This window comes from Saccopteryx bilineata, chromosome 1 (genome assembly GCF_036850765.1).
Source record: "Saccopteryx bilineata isolate mSacBil1 chromosome 1, mSacBil1_pri_phased_curated, whole genome shotgun sequence".
NCBI lineage: Eukaryota > Metazoa > Chordata > Mammalia > Chiroptera > Emballonuridae > Saccopteryx > Saccopteryx bilineata.
The window spans coordinates 178,349,554-178,376,705 of NC_089490.1; the positions used below are offsets into that span (position 1 = coordinate 178,349,554).

Here is a 27,152-nt window from a genome sequence, read left to right on the forward strand (position 1 = left end):
CATCTTTCTTTTGTCTTTAGCTGAAGACAATATTTAAGGTGATAATTTAGGCCATTTTGGGGAGTTACTGAGTTTCCCTGGGTCTTTCCCATGTATATAGGAGGTGTATACATATTATTAAACTTCGGTTTTGCTCTTGTTTTTCTGTCTTTTTAGTACCGGGTGTCTCAGGTAAGAACCTAGCAGGGTAGAGGAAAAACTTTTCCTTACACTATGCTGTAGAGGAGCAAGGATGGAAAAAGCAAAGTAAATATGGATTCTGAACTATCATAAATACTATATTTCAAGTCTGAAAATTGATGGGGGTTTCCTTAACTCCTCTATATTCTCTAAGACAGATATTTACAGTGAGGCTCAGTCCAGGTAGCTCAGTTGGTTAAAGTGGCATCCCCATACACCAAGGTTGTGGGCTCAATCCCTGGTCAGGGCACATACAAGAACCAACCAATAAATGTATAAATAAGTAGAACAGCAAGTTAGTGTTTCTCTCTACCCCTTCTTCTCTAAGAATAAAAAAATTTTATAGTAATATTGGTCTTATATACCTGATTCTAAATGTTTGGGATTGTAGGGGAGGAAAAAATTTCCCTTCTACTGTTTTAGATGCTATGGCTGGTGTAAGAATTAAATTGACATAAAATAGATTAACAAGAGAAAAACAAAACCTTTTAATTATGTTTTTACATGCAGGAATTTCACAAAGATTTTAGACTCAAACATCGGCCAGACAATTGAGACTTCTGCACTGTCCTGAGGTCAGGAAGGGGCTGGGGCCTGGGACTTCTGGGGTGGGGGTGGGGGCAATTCATAGGAAGGCAAAAGGACGAAATGTTTGGCAAACAAAGGTCCTGGTAAGCTGGTGAATTTCTTAGATAAAAAGTTTTTTAACTCTAGGCCCTGGCCGGTTGGCTCAGTGGTGGAGCGTCGGCCTGGTGTGTGGGAGTCCCGGGTTCGATTCCCGGCCAGGGCACACAGGAGAAGCGCCCATCTGCTTCTCCACCCTTCCCCCTCTCCTTCCTCTCTGTCTCTCTCTTCCCCTCCCGAAGCCAAGGCTCCATTGGAGCAGCGTTTGCCCAGGAGCTGAGGATGGCTCTGTGGCCTCTGCCTCAGGCGCTGGAATGGCTCTGATTGCGTCAGAGCATCGCCCCCTGGTGGGCGTGCCGGGTGGATCCGGTCCGGCGCATGCGGGAGTCTGTCTGACTGCCTCCCTGTTTCCAACTTCAGAAAAATACAAAGAAAAAAAAATTTTAACTCTGATAATTTCTCTTTTCCTGCTACAGAGGCTCCCCTTCTAATGTAAATTACCTTTATAACTCATTCCCATCCCCCGACAAACGAGGAAATTTATACACTCGTTTTGTGCAGTTAAAGAGGAGCTAAAGGGCTTTTCCTGAGTCTACTGGGTCTTGATTGCCTTCAGCACAAAATAATCCGCATCCAAAATGCCATATTTTTTTGGGGGGGAGGCATGTCTTGAACCCCTTCAGGATGTAAAGTAAATTCTCAGTTTACGTGGCTGTGCCCAGGGCTGTATTCTATTCTAATTTGGGTTTAAGACCTCTGTCTGCCCCAGAACCTATCTCCTTTCCCTAGTAGCCCCAGGGGGAGTGCAGGGAAGGCCTAGGGATGCGGGGGGAGAGGGGGGGAGGCGGGGCCCAGTGGGTGGGAGTAGACAGGGCGCAATGATAAAAGCCTGAGAATGCGATCGGATTAGGAGGATAGTCTGTGTTTGATTGGAATGTGGTAGTGGGCGGGACCCCCTGAAATCCAAGATTTTTTCTCTCTCCCTTTTTTTTTTTTTTTTTGTATTTTTTCTGAAGCTGGAAACGGGGAGAGACAGACAGACTCCCGCATATGCCCGACCAGGATCCACCCAGCACGCCCACCAGGGGCGAAGTTCTGCCCACCAGGGGGTGATGCTCTGCCCCTCCGGGGCATAGCTCTGCTGCGACCAGAGCCATCTAGCGCCTGGGGCAGAGGCCAAGGAGCCATCCCCAGCGCCCAGGCCATCTTTGCTCCAATGGAGCCTTGGCTGCAGGAGGGGAAGAGAGAGACAGAGAGGAAGGAGGGGGTGGGGGGTGGAGAAGCAAATGGGCGCTTCTCCTATGTGTCCGGGCGGGAAATCGAACCCAGGTCCCCCGCACGCCAGGCCGACGCTCTACCGCTGAGCCAACCGGCCAGGGCCTTTTCTCTCGTTTTTTAAGGAAAATACATTTCACCCATAGTAACTAATGATTTGAGGTAACGACTGTCCTCTTGATTAAGAAACTGCTTAGCTTCCGCCCTAGCCGGTTAACTCTGTGAAGAGGGTCGAACGTGCATCAATGTTGCCTTTTCGATCCCGGTCAGGGCACACACAGGAACAATTCATTGTTCCTGACTCTCTCACCCTCTCTCTTTTTCTCTGTTCCCCTTCCTCCTCTTACTAAAATCAATAAATCTGGTGTGAATGAATTAACATTAGACATAATTGTTGTCGGATCCTCAAAAAACATATTTTTTTTGGAGAAACTGCTTAGCTTGACTTAATTTTCTCTGGGCTATGGGCAGGGCTTCTCTTGGCAGCTGGAATTAGAAGGTCGGCAGACTCGCAGGACTTGATTACAGACTCCCAGCAGGCTGAGGACCGAACTATTCCGGCATACCCACTTCTTAACTGCGGAGCCAGCTTCCTAAAGAAAACTCACTTCGTTCCGGAGCTCCTTCACAGCCCAATGGCGGTTGAAGCAGCCCTGGCAGGACTCCAGGCAGAAGTAAACTGTCCCATCTGTCTGGATGACCTGAGAGACCCTGTCACCATCGAATGTGGGCACAACTTCTGTCGCTCCTGCATCCAACGGTCCTGGGCTGATCTAAGGGGCAGGTTCCCTTGCCCAGTGTGCCGTCACCCATGCCAAGAGAGGCACTTGAGGAGTAACACCCAGCTAGAAAGGATGATTGACATTGCCAAGCTCCTCCAGGTCATCAGGAGCAAGAAGAAGCGGCAGGAAGAGAGGCACTTATGCGGGAAGCACAACCAGGTCCTGACCCTCTTCTGTGAGGAGGACCTAGAGGTGTTGTGTCCCCTGTGTGCTCAGCCCCCTGACCACGAGGGCCACCAGGTGAGGCCCATGGAGGAGGCCGCCTCTCATCACAGGCAAAGGCTCAGCAGTTACATTGAGCCCCTGAAGCAGCAGGTGGCAGACCTTCAGAAATTAATAAGCATTCAAAGCAAAAAACCCTTAGAACTGAGAGAGAAGGTAGAACACCAAAGGCTGGAATTACTCTCTGAATTTGAGCACCTGAGGCAATTTTTAGAACAAGATCAAAAAGCAGTTCTCTCAAGGTTAGCTAATGAAGAAAAGGCTATTCAGAAGAAACTCAGCACCAATATAACTGCATTTTCAGAGTACAGTGCCACACTCAAGGGTCTACTAAGTAAGGTAGTAGAGAGCAATGTGCTGTCGGAAGTGGACTTGTTGTTACAAATTAAAAATTTTTACAAGAACTCTGAGGAGCTCAGCCCATCAATCTTTTCATTTCAGTTAAGGAGAGAAGGCTGTACTTTTCCTTTCCAGTATTCTGCTCTGCAGAAAATTACAAAGAAATTTAGAGTAGATATAATTCTAGACCCTGAAACGGCACACCCTAACTTGATTGTCTCTGAGGATAAAAAATGTGTGAGATATACAAAGAGAAAACAAAATGTTCCTGATTTTCCAAAAAGATTTACAGTCAACACAGTTGTCCTGGGTTTTCCCTATTTTCACTCTGGCAGGCATTTCTGGGAGGTAGAAGTGGGAGACAAGTCCAAATGGGCTATTGGGGTCTGCAAAGACTCTCTTTTCACAAAAGGGAGGAGAAACCCATCGACCGGTCAGGGATGCTGGAGGATTCAGTGGCAGGGAGATAGTTATGATGCCCCGGGAGCAGGCACAAGCCCTCGACTGTCAGAAGTGAAACCCAGAGGCATTGGCATTTTCCTGGACTATGAGATGGGTGAGATCTCATTTTATAACATGACTGACAAGTCTCATATCTATACTTTCACTGACACTTTTAATAGACCCCTTAGGCCTTATTTTTACATAGGACCTGACTCTAAACCTCTCAGAGTCTGTACAGCAACAGAATGTGAATGAAAACTTTTTAACAAGCTGGATCACTTTAATAATTGTTTTCTTTTAATGGGAGGTGGGTATTAATGAATACAACAGTGGGTATCATTACTATCACAGTAAATCTCATCCTCCCTTCACAGTTGCACCCCTCAAGAAGAAAGTTTCATTTTGTTTCAACAATACAGGACAGATTCCATCAAGGCCCTCTGGGACCTGAGTCTTCCCACGTCTTTTCCCACGTCCTGCTGCATATCCACTGTGCTTATGGTCTTCTGTAAGCTGTTTGCCTCCAGTTCCTAAAGCCTCCTTCCCTCCCCTCCAGGCTTACTGTAACTATGTATTTCTCTTTAGTCCAGAGCCTAGAAATCCTAGTTCTCTGTAAGCTACAAACCAGGGTCTGTTTTTAGCAATTTTTGTATCCATGGTGCTAGCACAGTGTGTGCCTGATGAACAGCATGTTTAAAATGTAAATTGCTTTGGTCATTCTGTTTTGCTTATTCTGGTACTTAACTTTTTTCTTTCATTGTTTGAAATGTTCATTATTGAGTTTAAAGAGAATGTTGGTGGTCACATAGCCAACGCATTAGAACCTGAGTATTTTTTAACTATACCTTTTTCTCTGTAAATCAGAGTTCATCCCATAAGCCTTAGAAACTGACTAGATCTAATTTCAATTTAAAAATAAATAAGAGATAATCACCCACCATCATCAGTGTTTTTCTTTGAAAAAGAAAACTGGACAGCAAAGTTTAAAGATTCTCTCAGAACACAAGACAGATTTCCAAAGAAAGCAGGTTTTAAGACATACTTACTAAAAAGGAAGGAAAGAAGAAAAGGGAGGGAGAAAACTCAGGAAACTTGGAGACCATCTGAGTTTTAAAAATACAATTTGGCTTTACTTTGTGAATCATGTCATTTTAGGGATTCAGTGGTCTTGCCTGCAGGCGACACACTATCACTTCTACCTTTAGTAGAAAGTTCTCAGAATGCCCCACAGTAACTGTATACAAGAAACAGGTGTTTGCCCTCCATAAGTAATGTGGATGTGACCAAGTGACTTCATCCCTTGCCAGAAAGTTGTGACTAGGTTAAGGGTTTTCAATCTAATATTCAGCTAAATACACCCCCCCCAAATTAATAAATTAAATAAATTAGCAGCGTACATGATCACAGATATCCCCACCTCTCATGTTAAGCTTTCAACCAAAAGTCTAAGCAGCATGTTAAGGTGCCAACAGCAAATTGATAAAGGGGCACACTAGGAGAACTGCTGATAAAAATGCTTCATTTTATCTATAGAAATAGATGTTTTTAACTGTAATCCAAGACTAAAAGAGGTAATGTTTTTCTATTTAGACAAAGCCACACAAGATCCCTTTCCTATCACTGAACTTGACTGATCCAGTAAAGGAGTAGCCAATACTGAAACGCATGGCAACTTCTCGAAGGGCAAAAAGAGAGGAAGTCTGCTGTTGCCAGTAGAGGATGTTACAGATGTAACTAACGGACAGTAACGGTTAGTCTAACACGGATGCAAGTAGTCTTCATATCTTACTTCTGGAGAATGGAAAACGGAGTTTGCATAGTAAATCACCCAGTGAAAACTTGAGCCTCCAGTGAGAAAATTCTTTATAAAAGCTACAGGGCTCAATCTGCCATCCAATACCACATAAGCATACACTGCTCACAAATATCAGGGGATACTGTATCGCTTCATACTCATTTGAAATACCTGATTTTTGTGAGTAGTATATTAAAAAAAAAAAAAAAATATATATATATATATATATATATATGGCTCCACAGGAAGAAACATCACAGGAAATGACTTCCCTCAGTTTAAAAGAGGGAAGAAGCTATTTGATCACATCCCTGTTTTAAATACATTGGCCTGTCAGACTCCTATTAATAGCCAAATGATTACAGGGTTTTTATGTCCTGTGTAAGAAGTGTTAGCTGGCCCAGAAGATGTTTAAACTACACCTTTGGTCCTAGGACTAACCAGGAAGTTAAATAATTTCAAAATGCAAAACATACTTCTGCTTGAGTTTTCAAGGCTCTAACAAATCACCTTTCACATGATGCACAGGCCCTACATATTAAACAGCCACCCAGGGGAGAACCAAACTGTGTCAGCTTGTCTGGTGGCCTTGAATTAGTCTGGATCTCTGCAATTGCTGTCTTGACCTTGAACTCTCACAGTCTATTGGGATGAGAGCCGAGGTCAGAGGATGTAAACGCCAGCAACCGCTTACTCAGCAGTGCATTGTGTCGCTTCAGGTATACTATCATGTCTCCTTGCTTCTCGACAATCTCTTCCAGGCTTGAGATAGTCCTGCAAAGAACCAAGATTTAATGGGTTACACATATTGACCAATACTCATTTATATGGGGCCCTACGGTCGAAAACTGCAGAGAGTACAACATATTGCATTGAGCACTTTCTCTTTCATGTTCTAAGCCAAGGCAATACTGCAAAATGGCAAAATGAGATTCTTTTTCATTCAACTGGGTTTCACCACAGCTGCAAGGAAGTAACATGAAACCTAATTCTAAAGGCACATATACGTGTAGTCATAATCTCAGAGTAAAATGGTTTCTAGATTTCTGGGGCAGGGGTCTTAATTCTCTTTCTCTCAACTTTTACTCCCCCCCCAAAGCTTACCTGAATCCAGTCTCTGAAGTAATATTGCTGGGGTAAGCATACACTTTTTCTTCTTCAAGTATATCAGGCTGTGGTTTGGCTTTATTAAATTTTCGAATCTTCACTAAAACAATAAAGTCATTATTGTCAGGTTATCTAATTATAAATTTTTTTCTATTTCCATTTATTTAAATTACATGAATTGGCTCTTTTCAAAGTTAATATGCAGAAACATGCTTCAGGAAGAGAATAAACAGGTTTGTTTACTGATGTACTCAAATATCTTAAATTTACTAAGTGTCAAGTTTGTACTCTCACCGGGAACACAGTGGTTATTACTGATAACAACGTATCATTTTGGAGGAAGGCTAGCAACAGAAGGTAGGGGTGGACTATTTTTCATGGAACTCTCTCAGTTCTCAGAACACCCCCCAGCCCCACCCCCATCCCCGTGGGTGCTTTTATTGCTCTTTATTTTCTTCAGTCAAGTCAAGTGCAGCCCAAGGACAAGGGGCCAGGGCTCCAACCCAGGAAGCAGGACGCTGCAGCCCTCCATGTGGACACCACCCTATAAAAAGAGTTAGTCTAGGGAAAAATGCAAATGAGCCTCCGTTCCAAGGCAGTATGGAAAGGACCATAAACGGGAGCCTGCCCAGGCGCTAGGATAGCCCTAGGAAGTGGCCCCTGACTCTGCAAGAGTGGGACAGACAGGCAAGGCTGGACAGGGGCAGGGAAGACGAGTGGTTGGTGTGCCATGACGACATTTGGATTTTACCCTGAGAGCAAATGGCAACCATTAAAAGGATCTCACCACCTCTGAAGAGCAGGGATGGTTAGGAGACCATTTTATAGAGAGCCTTTTTTCCCCACATTAAGATTTCAGATTTGCTTCCTTAGGTGCTTAGAAAACTGAACAGGTAAGTTGTTAATAATAATCAGAGTTACCTATCCACACAATCATGCTGGCAAGAGTCAAGAACATGAACTAGACAATTTTACAAGTTGCTGGGAAGGCTGATAACTCCATGGCCTTTACTGAATTTTTTCCTTTTTATTTATGTATTTATTTAAACATTTTTTTACTTATTGAATTTTATTTTATTGTATTTTTCTGAAGTGAGAAGCAGGGAGGCAGGCAGACAGACTCCCACATGCGCCCAACTGGGATCCACCCAGCATGCCCACTAGGGGGTGATGCTGTGAGGCTGCAACCAGAGACATCCTAGTGCCTGAGGCAGAGGCCATAGAACCATCCTCAAAGCCTGGAGCCCACTTTGCTCAATGGAGCCTTGGCTGCGGGAGGGGAAAAGAGAGAGAGAGGAAGGAGAGTGGGAAGGGTAGAGAAGCAGATGGGCACTTCTGTGTATCCTGGCTGGGAATTGAACCCAGGACTTACACACGCTGGGCTGATGCTTTACCACTGAGCTAGCTGGCCAGGGCCTACCTACTTACGGATTTTTAAAGAGAGAAGAAGGGAGTGAGAGAGACAGGGACACCTGTCTGTTCCTGTATGTGCCCTGACCGGAGCTAGAACCGGCAAACTCGATGCCTCTGAAAGATGTTTTAACAAACCAAGCCATCCAGCCAGGGCTCTTTTGCTTGTTTTTTTTAAAATTTATTTTATTTTATTTATTCATTTTAGAGAGGAGAGAGAGAGACAGAGAGAGAGGAGAGAGAGAGACGGGGGGGGGGGGGGGGAGGAGCTGGAAGCATCAACTCCCATATGTGCCTTGACCAGGCAAGCCTAGGGTTTTGAACCGGCGACCTCAGCATTTCCAGGTTCTTTTGCTTACTTTTAAATGAATGGAGAGCTCATTAAATTTAGTATTTTGAAATGTTTTGAACTTTACTTTCCTAGTTTTCCTTATATTGGCAGTCAAGCAAATTAGTGCTAAATAAAAGGAGTCCATCTTGGTTTCCAGAGATTTACAACTTGGAATGCAAATAAATTAATCAAAGTTAGGTTACAATTAGTGTATCAAAGAATCATGTCCTAAAGAGCTACTACTAACATTTATCAAAACTAGCTATATTTTAAAGTATAGAGAAGAAAAATGCATTTATCAGAGAACCCACCTTAAATTTACTGTACCACTGAACAAAAGCTCCCTTGAAGAGACTGCCTAAGTCTTTCAGAGCCTATGGTGTGTTTAAAGGAACATTATAATTTAAAAGGTAGGCATATTGAGGATCTGGAGAGAGGAAAGTCATACCTGAACCTTCTAAAGAAACAGCATTTGCAGAAACCTTATACTAAGTAAATTTATAATTATAATAATTATAAACCTTCCCTATGTAATTTATTTATTTTGCAAGTCTGAATTACCAATTATTAGGTTTATTTATTTTTAATTTATTGATTTTAGTGAGAGAGGAAGGGGAGGAAGAGACAGGCACATGGATCTATTCCTGTATGTGCCCTGACCCGGGGCCAAACCAGCAATCTCTTTGCCTTGGGACAACGCTCTAACCAACCAACTATCAGTCCAGGGCTCAGGCTCTCTTAAAATAGGAAGCATGTTAATTTGAGATTTAAAAGGACAATTTTTTTTTTTTTTTGTATTTTTCTGAAGCTGGAAACGGAGGCAGTCAGATGGACTCCCGCATGCGCCTGACCGGGATCCACCCGGCACACCCACCAGGGGCGACGCTCCGCCCACCAGGGGGCAATCCTCTGCCCATCCGGGCGTCGCTCTGTTGCTACCAGAGCCATTCTAGCGCCTGAGGCAGAGGCCACAAAGCCATCCTCAGAGCCCAGGGCCATCTTTGCTCCAGTGGAGCCTTGGCTGCGGGAGAGGAAGAGAAAGAGAGGAAGGAGAGGGGTAGGGGTAGAGAAGCAGATGGGAGCTTCTCCTGTGTGCCCTGGCCAGGAATCAAACCCGGGACTTCTGCACACCAGGCTGATGCTCTACCACTGATCCAACCGGCCAGGGCCTAAAAGGACAAATTTTTTTTTTTTGTATTTTTCTGAAGCTGGAAACGGGGAGAGACAGTCAGACTCCCGCATGCACCCCACCGGGATCCACCCGGCACGCCCACCAGGGGCGATGCTCTGCCCCTCCGGGGTGTCGCTCTGCCGGGACCAGAGCCACTCTAGCGCCTGGGGCAGAGGCCAAGGAGCCATCCCCAGCGCCCGGGCCATCTTTGCTCCAATGGAGCCTTGGCTGCGGGGGGGGGGGGGGGGGGGGGGGGACAGAGAGGAAGGAGGGGGAGGGGTGGAGAAGCAAATGGGCGCTTCTCCTATGTGCCCTGGCCGGAATCGAACCCGGGTGCCCCGCATGCCAGGCTGACGCTCTACCGCTGAGCCAACCGGCCAGGGCCTAAAAGGACAATTTTTAATGAGGTATTCAGATGAAATTTTAAATCAATGTAAATAAAGGTGAAATATGCTTCTAGGTCTTTGACTATAGACCAGAGCAGTTCTTCTCCCTTAGGAAAACAAAGGACTAAAATACATTGTATGTGATAAAGGAAAAGTCTCTCTTTGTTCAAGTTTAGGAGTCATGTAACTAACATAATTGTGCCCAAAAAATTAGTTCCTCTCAGAATTCCTAGAACATCCGCTTCCTCTGCCTCCCTATAAATGGTCTTGGGTTTCTGTATTTGTTACATTACCTGTCTTATTTATAGCATAGTTAATTTTAAATGCTACAGCAAATCCTTTAAAAATGGCACTGTAAATCCTAGCAAAATATATCTTGAACTACATTTTAACACTATTAATTTCCCCTTTTTACATGCCAGTCATATGATCTTTGGAGTATCAAGGTCACCTTCTATGTTCTAGAGCAGTGGTCCCCAACCTTTTTTGGGCCACAGACCGGTTTAATGTCAGAAAATATTTTCACGGACCAGCCTTTAGGGTGGAACGGATAAATATATCACGTGACCGACACAAGCGTCAAGAGGGAGTCTTAGACGGATGTAACAGAGGGAATCTGGTCATTTTTAAAAAATGAAACATCGTTCAGACTTAAATATAAATAAAACAGAAATAATGTAAGTTACTTATTCTTTCTCTGCGGACCAGTACCAAAGGGCCCACGGACCGGTAGGCTTAACTCCTTGTAGTAAATAAAAGTTGTAGAGACACTATAAAATAACATGCTAATTGAATTCTATACCCAGATCTAAATTAGTACTCCATATATAGCACTTGACAGATAATGTCATAGAATGGAACTGATCAATCAAGGAAATTCAATGTTCATTTCTGTCACATGGATCACTTCACTGAAGTATTGAGCTATTTCCTATATACTGAAAAATTAACCTTAACTTAAATTAAGTGGGTAGCATACATTTCTTTTTTTAGTGAAGTTTAAACGGAATCTACCTAATTTGGCTGTTAGCTGATAACTGCAGAAAAGTTTTATAAAAGTTGATTAAGATGTGACAGCAATTAACATTTGTAAACTAGTCTAAATCCTTTTCTCTAAGCCTCAGATGCGCCAAAAAAATAAAATGAAATACAAGCTAAGATCAATTTGACTTACTCCTTCATAACTAGAGAAATGAACTCTTACAAAAAAATGGTATTTTATTGTCACAAAACCACTGTCGCTCAGTGTCACAAAGTGAGCTATGTCTTATTGTGGACAGATTTTTCCTATCTGTTAACACTGCAGCAGGAGTGAAATCTAGGTTTCTCCAGGGCTTGAATTGTTTTCTGTTAAAGTATCCATATATTTTTCATGTTAACATATCTGGAGCTTACTTTAATCTTACCACTGAGAGTTTTATTTTTATTTATATATTTTATATATTTTTTAATCACTGAGAGTTTTAAAAGAGAAGAAACAGACCAACCCTCTGATAGCTCTAAATTAGTAAATGGGTTTTAAAATGATTTACCCAAAGCAATTTTGGGCTTACTGCAGTTTTGCATGAATTATTTATTAACTTATTTTTTAGTTTGTTACTTTTAAGTTTAAATGCCATATTTACATTTCAGTTGCCTTTGAGGAATCAACTATTTGTGGGCTTTTTTTTTTTTAAATAATGGAAAGGTTTCTAATTGTCAAAAACTTGTGAATGACACAAATTTAGAGCTGTGACTCACTGGTATCTCGCTGTTGATATGAAATGAGAGAAGTCTGGATGTGATCAGCAATGAGATATAGGTGGTCAGCAAGTTCTCAGCTACATAGAAAAACCTGACAACAACTTCCTTGTTGCAAAGAAATGGGCTGTGGGTTTCAAGCAGGTCTCTGTAAGAACAGCCTTGCTGTATTTCTCACCTGTGTAGATGAGCAGACACGTCAGGGAACAAATGAGTTCCAGCGCCAGGATGGCCAGAATGAGGTCCAGATACAACGTGCCGGGCTCCGGGAGGGAGTGCTGTATGCACAGCGTGAGAAGAAGGGCCGTGTTGCCTGAGGAGGAGGAGCACAGCCACGGTGTTAGCCAGAGCCCAGCAGGACACCCTGACCAGGCATGCACCCAGACCCGTGTATATGTGGCACTGGGAAAGGATAAAAACGGGAAAGGATAAAAAACCAAATTCAATCCTTGGCCAGGGCACATACAAGAACAGATTGATGTTCGTGTCTCTTGCTCTCTCCTTTCTAAAATCAATAAAATAAACATAAAAAAAGGATAAAAAAAAACCCTGCCCCTCCTTTGAGGGGAATGCTGAGATCACTGGTTAGAAACCCTGGGCTTGCCTGGTCAAGGAACATATGACAAGCAGTTGAACAACTTAAGTGAAGCAACTGAGCTGATACTTCTGGTTCCCCCTACCTCTTGCTCTCCTCTCTCTGTATAATCAATATATTAAGTGTATTTTTAAAAAAGAAGTTGAAAGAGGAAAATACCATTTCCAGAAAGTCACTTGAGATTGAACATTATTTTGGTCATAGAGCATATAAGGTCTTTCAGTAGTTAAAAAACAGGTTTCTGCCTTTTTGTTTTGTTTTCCGGAAGGAAAGGTGATAGTGACATCTTCTGGCTAAGAAAGATGACTACACATCAAAAGTTGAACAAGCTCTTCCTCAGGGAGCAGGCAGCAAAGGGCGTCCCCTTCTGGATGAATAAGATGCAGCCATTCCTATTAAACGCTGCTTTCTCTGCTATAGCATGGTCCTCCACCTTCCACTGAGAACATCAGAGCTGATGAACTTGCAGTTAGCCCTTAAGGAGTTGGAACTAACAGAACACAGAAGAAAAAAAAAATCTATAGAACTTTTTCTGGTGAAAAATACTAATTTCTAATCTGGTTTCAAAATGTTTAAAGATTTATTCTGGACTCACATTCAAAGAGGGTATTTTAGGATGATTGTTCTTAAATTTAGTTATAACTCCAGTTTGGTCCTAGGAGGCTGCAGTTGGAATGTTTCCCTATTCCATAGCCATCTTGGAATCCTCTCCTGGAGTGGTTTTACCATAATCTCAAAGAGGGTATTTTAAAATAATAGCAACTTAATAACACTATGGCAAAACTAGCTAGAAAAGTTCAGTTTAATTCCACTAAGCCTTTAAAATGTCTACAACAGTAAAAGAAAGCAGGCACTCATGCAATGTATTCTAAATCCTGTGTGGAATTCCTGATCTTGCCTTCATAATTTGTTCTTCCCTTGTTTTGGATAATGCATCTTATTACAGAACAGTCTCTCTTTTACTGTAAGAGAAGTACTGAGCTTCATTTAAAATAAAACAATTCCCTCTTATCTTTATTTTAAAAAATATTTTATTTATTGGATTTTAGAGAGAGGAGAGAGAGAGAGAAATGGTGTGTGGCTGGGTGGGAGTAAGGAGTAGGAAGCATCAACTCCTAGTAGTAGTTTCCCATATGTGCCTTGACCAGGCAAGCCCAGGGTTTCGAACTGGAAACCTCAGCATTCCAGGTTGACACTTCATCCACTGCACCACCACAGGTCAGGCCCTCTTCTTATCTTACAAGTATTAAACAGCAGCAGCATTTATATCTCCTTGAGATGAACAAGGAAAAGGGGAAGAATTTCTACATTTCACACAGGAAAACATGGACACCATGTTCACAGTGAGGGGGAGCAGAAAATGCCACCCCCAAATATAACTCTTTGGCATAATTATTCTAAGCTGATTATTTTTAAGAAACAGCAGACACAAGAAGAGCTCTGAAAACTAAGAAGTTATCCGCTTATAAGACTGTCTCCCACTCTGTACCAGGAAGAGAAGGATGACTCTAAGTCTGAAGAAACTCTTATCAATGGAGAGGGCACCTACTTAAATCTGCCTAACAACCTTACCTTTGTTTACGGTGCTTTTCTGGGTAACCCCCACCCTCAACATCTTCTTTTGTCTTTAGCTGCAGATGGGATTGAAAGTGGAGGCTTGGGCCATTTTGGGGAGTTACATAGTTACACTGGGTATCTCCCATGTATGCAGGAGGCTTTCATGTTTTGTTTTGTTTTTCTCATCTTTTTTTTCAAATTTTCTTATTTTTTTGAATTATTTTTATTTATTTATTCATTTTAGAGAAGAGAGACGGAGAGAGAGACAGAGACAGAGACAGAGAGAGAAGGGGGGAGGAGCAGCAAGCATCAACTCCCATACGTGCCTTGACTGGGCAAGCCCAGGGTTTTGAACCGGCGACCTCAGTGTTCCAGGTCGACACTATCCACTGCACCACCACAGGTCAGGCTCATGTTATTTTTATTTATTTATTTATTTATTTATTTTTTTTTGTGGCAGAGGCAGAGAGAGAGAGAGGGACAGATAGGGACAGACAGGCAGGAAGGGAGAGAGATGAGAAACATCAATTCTTTGTGGCGGTTCCTTAGTTGTTCATTGATTGCTTTCCCATATGTGCCTTGACCGGGGGGGAAGGGGGGGGGGCTACAGCAGACCGAGTGACCCCTTGCTAGAGTCAGTGACCTTGGGCTCAAGCTGTTGAGCTTTGCTCAAACCCGATGAGCCCACGCTCAAGCTGGTGACCTCAAAAGTCTTGAACCTGGGTCCTCCGCACCCCAGTCCGACACTATCCACTGCGCCACCGCCTGGTCAGGCGGAGGCATTCATGTTATTAAACTTGTGTTTTCCTCCTGTTAATCTGTCTTTTAAGACAGTGGGGTCTTAGCCATGAACCTGAAAGGGCAGAGGAAAAATTATATTTCCTCCTCTCCCATAACAAACACAGATATTAAAGAAAAATTAAGCGCATATGTAAGAAAAACTTCAAAACATTTAGGTGATCCAAATTTTAGTGGCCACAACACATACCATTCTCACAAAAATGAGAGAATCCACAGTAAGTCTTCAGTTTAACATTGTGAATAGGTTTCTGCAACTTTAAGAGAAATAGCGTATGAAAAAAACAATCTGACCAAAGACTATTGACATAAACAAGACTTAAATTCCTATGACACCCATCAATTTTAATAAAATGAGATTGAACGCAACATTATTCAAGGGCCTGCTGGATTTTATTGCAATATCAATCTTCACATTTTCTTTCTGCTGTCATTTTTGTTACTCAACCAAGTCACAGACAAGCTGAGAGAGACAACTGAGCTTACCAGTGGAGTGTATCATTAGTGCAAGTCTTTTAAGGTGCCTTGTCGATCGGTAGATGATATTATAGCCTCGGTTTCTCACTTTGCTGTGGTGATACTGAATGTAGCGTTCAAGAAGGAAATGCAGAATCCACAAAATAACTTTTCCAAGGATTATGACAGTCTGAACTTTCAGCGGGTTGGTGTAGTTTCCTGGGCACTTGTCCTCATTTGGATTTGGGTAAGAACAAAGCACACCTGTTACAAATGCTAAAATAACAAACACAACCTGGTGGAAAGGAAAGCAGTAGGTTTAATATTCAGTATTTGGATTTAAGAAATATTATTACAGCCTGACCCCTGGTGGCGCAGTGGATGAAAGCATTGACCTGGAATAGAAGGCTGAGGTCGCTGATTAAAACGCTGGGCTTGCCCAGCCAAGGCACATATGAGAAGCAACTACCACAAGTTGATGCTTCCCGTTCCCCCCACCTTCTCTCTCTAAAACCAGTAAATAAAATCTAAAAAAAAAAAAAAAAAGAAACATTATCACCACCTCAGCACATACTCTTAAACCTATGACTTTTGCTATCCATTTTTTTAAATAAATGAGTTTGAAAACATTTTTACAAATTTTTAAACAAAATTTAAAGAAAAATTTGCAGACGATTTGGAAAAAATATCACAAATAAAAATCACTCTAAATCTGATCTTAACAGAAACAAGTACTAATGTTAAAGTTTCCTGCCCACTCCTTTCTTACCGAAAAGAGTAAAAAACAGTGAATTCAGTGTCTTAAAGGTAGCTAATAAAAATTATGGTTTAAAAAAGCTTATTTCTAGTTTCCTGTTAAGAGAACAATAAAAACTATCCAATTAGATTAACAAAAATTTAAATGATTGATGCCAAAATATACACTGATTCTCACACATTGCTGACTGGTCTCAGAACTGCTGTTGAAAAATAATTTGGCCTGCCTGACCAGGCGGTGGTGCAGTGGATACAGCATCAGACTGGGATGCGGAGGACCCAGGTTCGAGACCCCGAGGTCGCCAGCTTGAGTGTGGGCTCATCTGGTTTGAGCAAAAGCTCAGCAGCTTGGACCCAAGGTCGCTAGCTCGAGCAAGGGGTTACTCGGTCTGCTGAAGGCCTGTGGTCAAGGCACATATGAGAAAGCAGTCAATGAATAACTAAGGTGTCAACGAAAAACTAATGATTGATGCTTCTCATCTCCTCCTTCCTGTCTGTCTGTCCCTATCTATCCTCTCTGACTCTCTGTTTCTGTAAAAAAAAAAAAAAAAAATTGGCCTGACCGGGTGGTGGCTCAGTGGGTAGAATGTCGGACTGGGTGGGACATAGAGGACCCAGGTTTGAGACCTAGGTTCGAGACCCTGAGGTCACCAGCTTGAGCACAAGGTCGCGCTGGCTTGAGCAAGGGATCATCATTGGTCTGCCCCCCCCCCCAGTCAAGGCACATATGAGAAAGCATTCAATGAATAACTAAGGTACCGCAACAAAGAACTGATGCTTCTCAACTCCTCAACTCTCTTCATTCCTGTCTGTCCCTATCTACCCCTCTCTCTGACTCTGTCACTGTCACAAAAAAAGAAAAAAAAAAAAAATTGGAAATATCTTTACTCAGAAGCCTTGCCTTAAGTACTCTATCCCTCAGAAGAAAAAGCGCCATGAATATGAACATTTACTGCAGTAGTTCCCACATCGGCAAAACTTGAAAATTGCCCAAGGTACATGGGTCTGTCCATAGTAGAATGCTTGAATAAATAAGGCACTGGTTTTCAACTGTTTTACACTTGTGGACAGGTGAAAATAGGACAATTATTTCAGGGACCGCTATGGCAGAAATCACCCTGAACATAAGTGAATTTGAGTAAGATCATTGGGCCGGCCCTGGCTGGTTGGCTCAGTGGTAGAGCGTCGGCCTGGCGTGCAGGAGTCCTGGGTTCGAGTCCCAGCCAGGGCACACAGGAGAAGCACCCATCTGCTTCTCCACCCCTCCCCCTCTCCTTCCTCTCTGTCTCTCTCTTCCCCTCCCACAGCCGAGGCTCCATTGGAGCAAAGTTGGCCCGGGCGCTGAGGATGGCTCCATGGCCTCTGCCTCAGGCGCTAGAATGGCTCTGGCTGCAACAGAGCAATGCCCCGATGGGCAGAGCAACGCCCCCTGGTGGGCATGCTGGGTGGATCCTGGTTGGGCGCATGCGGGAGTCTCTCTGACTGCCTCTCTGTTTCCAACTTCGGAAAAATGCAAAAAAAAAAAAAAAAAAAAGAAAGAAAAGATCATTGGGCCTATAATCTTCCTAACACATCAGGGTGGTTAACTCTTTTGTGGACAGGCATGAAATTTCTGGTGGACCGGTTTGCGAATCTGTCATTGAGAAACACTGACAGGGTACATCTACCTATAAAATAACATTATTCAGCCATAAAAAAATTAACCAGCCTGACCTGTGGTGGTGCAGTGGATAAAGCGTCAACCTGGAACTCTGAGGTCGCCGGTTCAAAACCCTGCACTTGTCTGGTCAAGGCACATATGAGAGTTGATGCTTCCTGCTCTCCCCCCCCCCTAAAATGAATAAATAAAAATAAAAATAAAAAAAGAATTAACCAAATCTCTGTATTAGTGTGGATGGATGTCTACATGTTAAGATAAAAAAAAAGCTGCGGAGTAGTTCAAAGTGTGGTTTCCAGAGCAGTACCAGCATCAGCATCAGCAGAGACCAAGTAAGAAATGCAAATCCTCGGGCCCTACCCCATACCGACTTAATCAAAATCTCTGTAGTGCAACAAGCCGGCCAGCAAGGCTGATCCATGCTGAAGTTTGGGAAACACTATTGCAGAATAACAAAACATTATCCTTTTTGAAAAAAAACAAAGTTGGATAATACTGTACTACAAATAGGTCTACAATAAATTCTTTGAAGCATAGATAGGAATAAAAAAGTATACACATTTAACTGTTGATAGATATAATAACCAAATTGCCCTCCAAAGAACTCATACGTTTTTTCAGACTGTTACCTCTAGATGATCACTTCCTCCCAGCCGACTTACGTGTATTAACAAGAGAAGGTTTGCTATGATGACCGTAGGAAGAGGATGGAATCTGGGTCTAAAATGAGCATGTAATGAATACTGTGGGAGATGCTGGGTGTCCAGAAGGGGGTCATCTTCAGCACTCTGTGTTGGATCCAAGGAATCCTGGGGTGCAGAAAAAAGGAAGCACGCTATCATTACCACTGTCTGGATTATGTTTCTAAAACAAATTTACCAAACTATAAAGCTTTAAAAAGCATTATACAAGTTAGAGGCAAAACAACCAAAACAAAACAGAAAAAACCCCACACATACTTCCTACCTAAAGCCAATTTTGAAAATATACCCCTCTAGATAAAGGTTGTATACAAATTGGTGAAAACAACAATTATTAAAACCGGTAGAGATATCTTCATTCATTTACCTTCAAATTGGGTAATATATAAGAGGATTAAAGCAAGTAATTTTCTTCAAGCCCTCAAAGCTTAGATATTGACTTATTTAACATTATTTATTTTATGAAATAATTACATATGATTGCAATTCTTCAACAGTCTCTTTGCTCCATAAAATTTTGGAAAGTTGGTGGAGGCTTTATTAAGGGGTCTTAAACTTTCAGTTATGATAGAAATATATTTTTTAAAATTTTTATTTATTTATTCATTTTAGAGAAGAGAGAGAGAGAAAGAAAGGGGGGGGGGGAGCAGGAAGCATCAACTTCCATATATGCCTTGACTGGGCAGGCCCAGAGTTTTGAACTGGCAACCTCAGCATTCCAGGTTGACGTTTTATCCACTGTGCCACCACAGGTCAGGCTAGAAATTTTTTTTAATTTATTCATTTTAGAGAGGAGAGAGAAGAGGGGAGGAGCAGGAAGCATCAACTTCCACATGTGCCTTGACCAGGCAGGTCCAGGGTTTTGAACTGGCGACCTCAGTGTTTCCAAGTCAACGCTTTTATTCACTGCACCACTACAGGTCAGGCCGTATGATAGAAATGTTTTAAAGTACTAATAGAAACATCTCTGATAGACTTTTGAGGAGACTAGTTTGTAGATGTCAGATTCTCAATGAAAGCAACTACTTGTAATGTCACTGAAGTAGTCATAAAAATTTAGCTGCAACTTAAAAATCTAATCAGTCATGTTTATTTTATTTTATGTATTCATTTTAGAAAGGAGAGAGAGGGGAAGAGAGAGAGAAACAGAGAGAGAGAAGGAGGAGGAGCAGGAAGCATCAACTCCCATATGTGCCTTGACCAGGCAAGCCCAGGGTTTCGAATTGGCGACCTCAGCATTTCCAGGTCGACACTTTATCCACTGCGCCACCACAGGTCAGGCTAATCAGTCATGTTTAAAGGTACTGTCTTGACAGGAATAGTACTTTCCGGGCTCTGGTGCATAAAATAAGCTCAGTCTCGGATTCTCACTGAAGACAGTTAGATATTAGGCGCTCTGCCCAAGATAAAAGAACAAAAGACAGTCTAAAAGATCACATTTTCATCAGGAAGGTTAGGGTAAAGGCGCACAGAACTAAACACAACAGAATGTAGTGGGGGGGGGGGACACTATAGGGAAGTAACTTAGGGAATGAATAGCACAGATAATGCAACAGATTAGGTTGACTAGGTGCACTAAAATGAGAGGGAAATGAAACGATGTGCAAAAGGGAAGTGAAAATAGGTGTAGGAGGCAGAGGATAAGGGCTCTTTCCTTTGGAAGGGGTGGAGGGTGGGCTGAGATGGCTCTTGGGCACTAGGATTATATAGGATGGGGCATGAACCAATCTGGGCTGAGCTCCCTGATTTCAATCTCAGGCATTCCATGCTGCTCTGCAATTTTTAAGTATTCAATGCTTAGCAGTGTCCCATTTAGTTTGCCACAACTCATGGTGTGATTCTGATTATTTCTGTTCTCTTCAAGACTCCTTTGCCTCTAGCTCTTTCTCAGTCTGCAGATGTCCTAACTTCCACAGCTCTTCCCCTTAGCTAATGTCTGTGCAGCCTTCTGGGCTCAGCTGGGGCCACAGGTGGCCTTTCTGAGCAGCCGAGCATCTGAATCACGCCACCCCACCATGTCCTCCCAAGCATCTGTTGCTTACCTCCTCTATCATACTACCCTGTTTGTCTTCCCCAGTAGCCTCTATGAGACCCACTGTTGCCCCACTTCCTATGTCTTTGTAAGGCTAACCCCCAGCAGTGACTTATGGTGGATCCTCAGTGAACATGTGATGAGTACTGAATGTTCCAAACCTGACCCTGCAGTGTTCCCTAACTCAGTTAAGGTAGCATCATAATCAGGAAAGATTATCAAAAGCTGTAGCGACAATAAACTCTGACCAGAGGGCAGTAAAGTGCAGTGGTTAAGGGCATGCTCCTAAGATAAACTGCCTGGGTTTGAATAAAAGTTCTACTGCTTTCTAGCTGTTGGCAAGCTACTCTGTCCTTCTGGGCCTCAGTTTCCTCATCACCTGCTTCATGACTTTGTTGGGAAGATTAAATAAGTTACTGCAATAAAACTGCTTTCAACACTGCTGGTACAGAGTGAGCAATCAATAAGCACAAGCCACTATTATCTCATTCTTGCTTTTCCTTGGCTCCCTATAAGAATATTCATTACCATAACATTCATGATATAATTAATATGCATTACCATATAATACAAGATTCATTACCATTTTAACTCTTAAATCTGTTTTACCTCCATATTCTCTCAGTCCAGGATCTCATCATTTTCATGGCCTTTGCTGGTAACCATCCAACCTGCAGACCTTAGTAACTAACCTCTTTCACTCCCATCAGAATTCTTTCAAAAGGCACATTCATGTTTCTCTTCCCCAAACCCTGGGTACCTCCCCACTAGCCTTAGGACAAAGTCCAAACCATCCATTGCCAAGCTGCTTTTCAGGATCTGCTTCTCACCATCTCCCTCCATCCCTCTTGATGCCAACGGCTCATTGTTCCCATCTCTCGGGCCACCCTTTCAACCTCTGTGCCTCTCTGTGGTCTTCCCCACTGGTCAAGTACTTGTCCCAGCCCAAATCCTGCCTTCTGATGCCTCAGTGCTGTTCCTACTGCCCTTCTCATCTGACATTGTAGTTTTTATCTCTACAAATTTGATGTGGGTCTACTGTATGTATACCTCCCATGTGTCTTTTTAACCCTTGGAATACATAGAAGACAGTTATAACTAACATGTCATTTCTGAATAGGTTTCAGTGGACTCACACACACCTCTAATACAGCTTACAACACTAAGCACAAAAGTTGTTGGAATATTGGAATAGGTGTGCTTCATAAGGGTGGGACTCTGGATTAGATTAGATTTTTTTGTACCTGTAGCACCTAATATATAGCAGGGGTTTAATGTGTGTGTGGACTGAATCAAAGACTGCCCACCTTCTTGGCATATATTTTATATTTGCATGTTAAAGTATACGGCTTTTCTATTACAAGTACAGTTTTCCTGAGTAAATATTACTTTTCTACATTGTAGAGCTGGGTTTTAGATATAAACAAAGTTAGTACTGAGAACTTAAGACAAAGCCCTGGCCGGTTGGCTCAGTGGTAGAGCATCGGCCTGGCGTGTAGGAGTCCCAGATTCGATTCCCGGCCAGGGCACACAGGAGAAGTGCCCATCTGCTTCTCCACCCCTCCCCCTCTCCTTCCTCTCTGTCTCTCTCTTCCCCTCCCGCAGCCAAGGCTCCACTGGAGCAAAGTTTGCCCGGGCGCTGAGGATGGCTCTGTGGCTTCTGCCTCAGGCGCTAGAATGGCTCCGATTGTGGCAGAGCCACGCCCCAGATGGGCAGAGCATCGCCCCCCTAGTGGGCATGCCGGGTGTATCCCGGTCGGTCGCATGCGGGAGTCTGTCTGACTGCCTCCCTGTTTCCAGCTTCGGAAAAATACAAAAAAAAAAAAAAAAAAAAGAGAGAGAGAACTTAAGACAAGAACCTACAGTAAGTCCTCACTTAACATTAGGTTCTGTGATTTTAAGCAAAACAGCATATGAAGAAACCAATTTTACCACAGCTAATCGACGTAAACAGGTGTTAAATTCCTAAGGCACCTCGTCAGTGTTACCCGAAGATCCGCTGTGCTTTATCTCCCACTACTGTTTCAGGCTCTTCTCCTCTAGTCTAAATGAGCTTTCTGGAGTGCCCACAAATATATCTATTATCTTTTTCAGAATCTAACTCACCTTTTAGGGTCCCAACCAAAACTTATGTTCTCTATAAAACTTGACCAGCCAAGTGTTTTCTTCCTACTTTCAAACTCCTGTAAAACACACTGCCCTTAATATTAATTTGGAATATTTCTTGTGCTGCCTTCTGTTGTTTTCCCTGTCAGGGCCCACAATTTGGTCTATTGCTCATTAGATGTTCAGTGAATACAATGCATTTAAAAAAGATTTTATTTATTTTAGAGAAGAGAGAGAAAGAAAGAGGGACAGAGAGAGAGAGAGAGAGAGAGAAGGGGGAAGGAGCAGGAAGCATCAACTCCCATATGTGCCTTGACAAAGGAAGCTAAGGTTTAGAACCGGCAACCTCAGCGTTCCAGGTCGACGGTTTATCCACTGCACCACCACAGGTTAGGCATTGATGGCTATGTTAAATACATTGTCTAATAGACCCTACAGGAAATATAGTAAAACCATACAAACAGCATATCATCATTCTCTAACTCACCATCTGCAAGTGAAAGGTGAAGGGAAGAGGCCTCCTAAAATCCAAATTAATTTCATTTCCACTATTTTTTTTTTTTTTTTTTACAGAGACAGAGAGTGAGTCAGAGAGAGGGATAGACAGGGACAGACAGACAGAAACGGAGAGAGATGAGAAGCATCAATCATTAGTTTTTCATTGCGCGTTGCAACACCTTAGTTGTTCATTGATTGCTTTCTCATATGTGCCTTGACAGCAGGCCTTCAGCAGACCGAGTAATCCCTTGCTGGAGCCAGCGACCTTGGGTTCATGCTGGTGGGCTTTTGCTCAAACCAGATGAGTCCGCGCTCAAGCTGGCGACCTCGGGGTCTTGAACCTGGGTCCTCTGCATCCCAGTCTGACACTCTATCCACTGTGCCACCGCCTAGTCCGGCTCATTTCCACTATTAATAACTACATTACTACCTATAGAACGTATCTGTTGTTTCTGCCCATATCATATCTCTTCCTTCTTCTTATGTGACATAACTGTATCTCCTTTGGGAACCCACCATGTACCTCTGCATTAAGTCTCAATGGAAACATCTTTCTTTTTTTTTTTTTTAATTTTTATTTTTATTTATTCATTTTAGAGAGGAAAAGAGAGAGAAAGAGAGAGAGACAGGGGGGAGGAGCAGGAAGCATCAACTCCCATATGTGCCTTGACCAGGCAAGCCCAGGGTTTCGAACCGGCGACCTCAGCATTTCCAGGTCAATGCTTTATCCACTGCGCCACCACAGGTCGGGTGGAAACATCTTTCAATACTCTACTGTCCTCTGGCCTAGGGATGGTCGTGGAACCAGAGATTGGGCTATCCAACTCTCTGCGAGCAGCAGAGCAAAGGGAGACCACCGCTGAGGCAGATTCATTCCAGGGCAGACTCCAAAAGGACATGAGCCACCCTTGCTGGGTTCCTTCTGAGGCCTTGGTGCTCAACTACCGAATTGCTAATAAATCCCTATCTTCCTTAAACCAGCCAGAGTTTGTTTCACTGCTTGCAAACAATTGACCTTAACTAAAAAGTCTTTGCCTCTTCTAAGTTACTGAAGTGCCTGGGCCTATGACATGGCACATAATCTTTAGCTTTTTACTGAATAGAATTCATATCTACAAAGTACCAAAGCAGGTATCTTGCTCAGATCAAGAGTGATTTAGCTATGTAATCGTTGGTGAAACAGATCTCTAGGATTGTACTTGTTCTAAAGCTAAAAGCCATAGATCCAAGAACCCTGGGGTAACTTAGCATCAACTAAGAAGCACTTACCGCAGCAGTTTTCTAAGTCTCTTATTTTACTTAGATAACTCATTTTTACCATACATTGCCAAGTCATCAACCCCACCCTTTAGAAATAATTGATTTTTCTTTAAATATTATATTTAAGTCTCTACTACCAGGTTTTACAGTGTTCCATTTTCTCCACTGGGAGGAAAAAGAGTTTTTAGTCTTACTAGAAATTTTTTGGTCTTTAGTCAAGATAATTTAACTGTGGTCCGTTTTTACCAAAGGATCTAAGCTCTTCTAGGGTTGGAACTGTGTTTCATGTGTCTTGCCTGATGCACCTCATTCAGTGATAGCATCCCAGTAATATTTCTATTAATTTATTAATCCAAATTAGTGTAACTCTAAACTTTGCATTTTTCTTTTTTTTTTTTTTTAGATTTTATTTATTCATTTTAGAGAGAAGAGAGAGAGAGAAGGAGGGAGGAGCAGGAAGCATCAACTCCCGTATGTGCTTTGACCAGGCAGCCCAGGGTTTCAAACCAGCAACCTCAGCGTTCCAGGTCGATGCGCTAATCCACTGCGCCACCACAGGTCTAAACTTTGCATTTTTCAAGGCAACAATTTTATTTTATGCCAGTAGAGCAACCCAGTTAATTCTGGATAGAAATATATTTCCCCTAAAAATGTTTTACTATACTTAAGCAAAGATTTTTGCAATTGTGCTACCACTCCATACTATATACACTGTAAAATAGGCCACTGTTTATTTTTAGTAATCTAGTTTGGATACATCTAAGAAAGGAGACTTAAACACCCTTCCATTCCTACCATGCCTAGATTCAAAACATCACGACATTGTTTTCCTCCAGTGGCGGTTTCCGGGTGATGACAGCGACAGGTCTGCCTGTGGGGCGCCGGCGGCTGGCCTGTTTAGCAGTGGCTTCAAGATCCACAGCTCTCTAGAGCCAAAGTTGGGGGGGGACCCACACGGCGGGTAGATGCGCCCCGCGCCCCAGGTTCGAGAGAGGGGAGCGCAGCGGCCCGGCGCCCAGAGGCCCGCGGGGAGCCAGGGCTGTCAGGCCAGCCGCGCATCACGTGAAGCTCAGTTCCGGGATCGCGGACGCGCACTGCACGTGGGGCGCCCGCCTGGAACCCCCGCCCCCGCGCAGCTCCGGCCCAGCAGCCCACCCTAGCGGAGGCAGGGGGAAGTAAGACCCGCGCCGGCGATCGCGGACCCAGCCGCCCTGGTCCCTTCTCCTACGGCCCCGCGCCCAGGGCCAGCCCTGCGCAAACAGCACCGCCTCCCGCCGCGCCCGGACGCGATGAGAATGGCTTCTCCGAGCAGTCTCCGCCCAGCGCGCCCCGTATAGGAAGAGAGGGGTTCCGGGGCCAGCCGCCCGCCACTTTTGTGCACTCACATCCTCCAGCCTGCCCCCTGTCGCCATGTCCGGACGCTTGAGGCCGGAGCCCAGGCCAGCCCGGCCTCTCTACCTGTTCCTAGACGCCGTGGGCCCAGGAAAATCGCCACCTTTAGGGACCTGCCCGCCCCCAGGTTAGACACACCCCTATCCTGCGCCAGCCCCGCCTCTAGCCGTCCTCGGGCTCCGCCTCCTCACTTCCGATTGGCTGAGGTAGAGAGGGGCGTGCTCTGCCCTGAGGAACGGACCTGTGCGCCGCCGCTGCGACTAGGACTCTGGTTTCTGGGAATTCCCGCCTTGTCCGCACAGGTCTGCTATTGGCCAGAGACTTGGGCATTAAAGGGTGCCTCCCAAGTCCAAGAATTTAACTATTTTCGCCCTCCACTTTCTTCTTTTTAGAATGTTAACTTTTCGTCGGCCTAGCGTGCGGAGGACCTGGGTTCGATTCCCGGCCAGGGCACACAGGAGAAGCGCCCATTTGCTTCTCCACCCCTCCGCCGCGCTTTCCCTCTCTGTCTCTCTCTTCCCCTCCCGCAGCCAAGGCTCCATTGGAGCAAAGATGGCCCGGGCGCTGGGGATGGCTCTGTGGCCTCTGCCCCAGGCGCTAGAGTGGCTCTGGTAGCAACATGGCGACGCCCAGGATGGGCAGAGCATCGCCCCCTGGTGGGCAGAGCGTCGCCCCTGGTGGGCGTGCCGGGTGGATCCCGGTCGGGCGCATGCGGGTGTATGTCTGACTGTCTCTCCCTGTTTCCAGCTTCAGAAAAATGAAAAAAATATAAAAAAATAAAAAAAAAAGAATGTTAACTTTTTCCGGCCTTCCATAAGTTTTGTTTGTAGGCATAGCTCCATGCATAAATTGAAACAGCGGTAGAATTTAGGGTTTCCATTTTTAGCTCAAAACACCAGTAGATGGGCACAAGCAGAATAAAGATTCTAATTCCCATGACGTATTTACAGATTTCAGCAATGGATATGAGTAGAAAACCTTATTAGAAGCAAGTGTCAGAGACCTTGCTGATCAGTAGCTCCCTAAACCGGCTCTGATTCAGTTCTGAATAAAGCAGGCTTCACCTGTTTCAGGAGACTCGCTCTCCCGAGTCTGAGTCTTGGCTTGTGAATGTAACACTTCTAGGAGTAAAGTGGTTTTAACCTTTTTCAACTTGAACTTTATATTTCTTTTATAAGTACTGCCCAACTGATGGATTATTTAGTGAATGACGTTGGGAAAACCAGCTAGCTATTTGGCAGAAAATAAAGCTGGATACTCTTCCCCCATTCCTCAAGAGTGTGGGAAACATTCATACATGACTGTAGGATTTTTTCCTGCAGTTATACTAAAAAAAAGTGAGAAAGGTATTTGTTAATGGGCATTTGATGCAACATCACTTCTAAAACTTCCTCTTTATTAAAAACAGTAACAATGTAAATATCTACCAACAGGGGACTAGTTACCTCTGCTGAGTAGGACTGAAGATGTAGAAGAATGTTTTCTTTCCAGTTTAAATTTTTCCACACTCTGAAATTTTTACTGTGCATTACCTTTAA

General features: G+C 43.6%; 2 protein-coding genes across 3 annotated transcripts; one reads left to right on the top strand and one right to left on the bottom strand.

Moving 5' to 3' along the window:
* Positions 1-1,069: 1,069 nt before the first annotated feature.
* Positions 1,070-5,234, top strand: LOC136338109 (tripartite motif-containing protein 75-like). The gene has a single exon (XM_066280152.1). It carries the CDS (start codon positions 2,715-2,717, stop codon positions 4,119-4,121), a length of 1,407 nt encoding a protein of 468 aa, XP_066136249.1. The 5' UTR covers positions 1,070-2,714; the 3' UTR covers positions 4,122-5,234.
* Positions 4,971-25,737, bottom strand: TMEM192 (transmembrane protein 192). 2 transcript variants are annotated; one of them, XM_066280164.1, is made up of 6 exons: positions 25,608-25,737; positions 18,288-18,434; positions 15,243-15,507; positions 11,985-12,119; positions 6,766-6,868; positions 4,971-6,435 (listed from the first exon to the last, which is right to left on the bottom strand). In XM_066280164.1, exons 1-6 carry the CDS (start codon positions 25,632-25,634, stop codon positions 6,297-6,299), a joined length of 816 nt encoding a protein of 271 aa, XP_066136261.1. In that variant the 5' UTR covers positions 25,635-25,737; the 3' UTR covers positions 4,971-6,296. The 2 variants fall into 2 exon arrangements, with proteins under 2 accessions (XP_066136261.1, XP_066136270.1); XM_066280173.1 differs by lacking the exon at positions 25,608-25,737 and adding an exon at positions 25,018-25,568.
* Positions 25,738-27,152: the final 1,415 nt, after the last annotated feature.

Excerpts from the sequence above, each read along its gene's own strand:
- LOC136338109 (XM_066280152.1), top strand. The coding sequence starts at position 2,715 with ATGGCGGTTGAAGCAGCCCTGGCAGGACTCCAGGCAGAAGTAAACTGT.
- TMEM192 (XM_066280164.1), bottom strand. The coding sequence starts at position 25,634 with ATGGCGACAGGGGGCAGGCTGGAGGAT. Across the intron at positions 6,869-11,984 it reads GTGTCTGCTCATCTACACAG|TGAAGATTCGAAAATTTAAT; the intron begins GTGAGAAATACA and ends TTATTGTTTTAG. Across the intron at positions 6,436-6,765 it reads ACTTCAGAGACTGGATTCAG|GACTATCTCAAGCCTGGAAG; the intron begins GTAAGCTTTGGG and ends GGTTCTTTGCAG.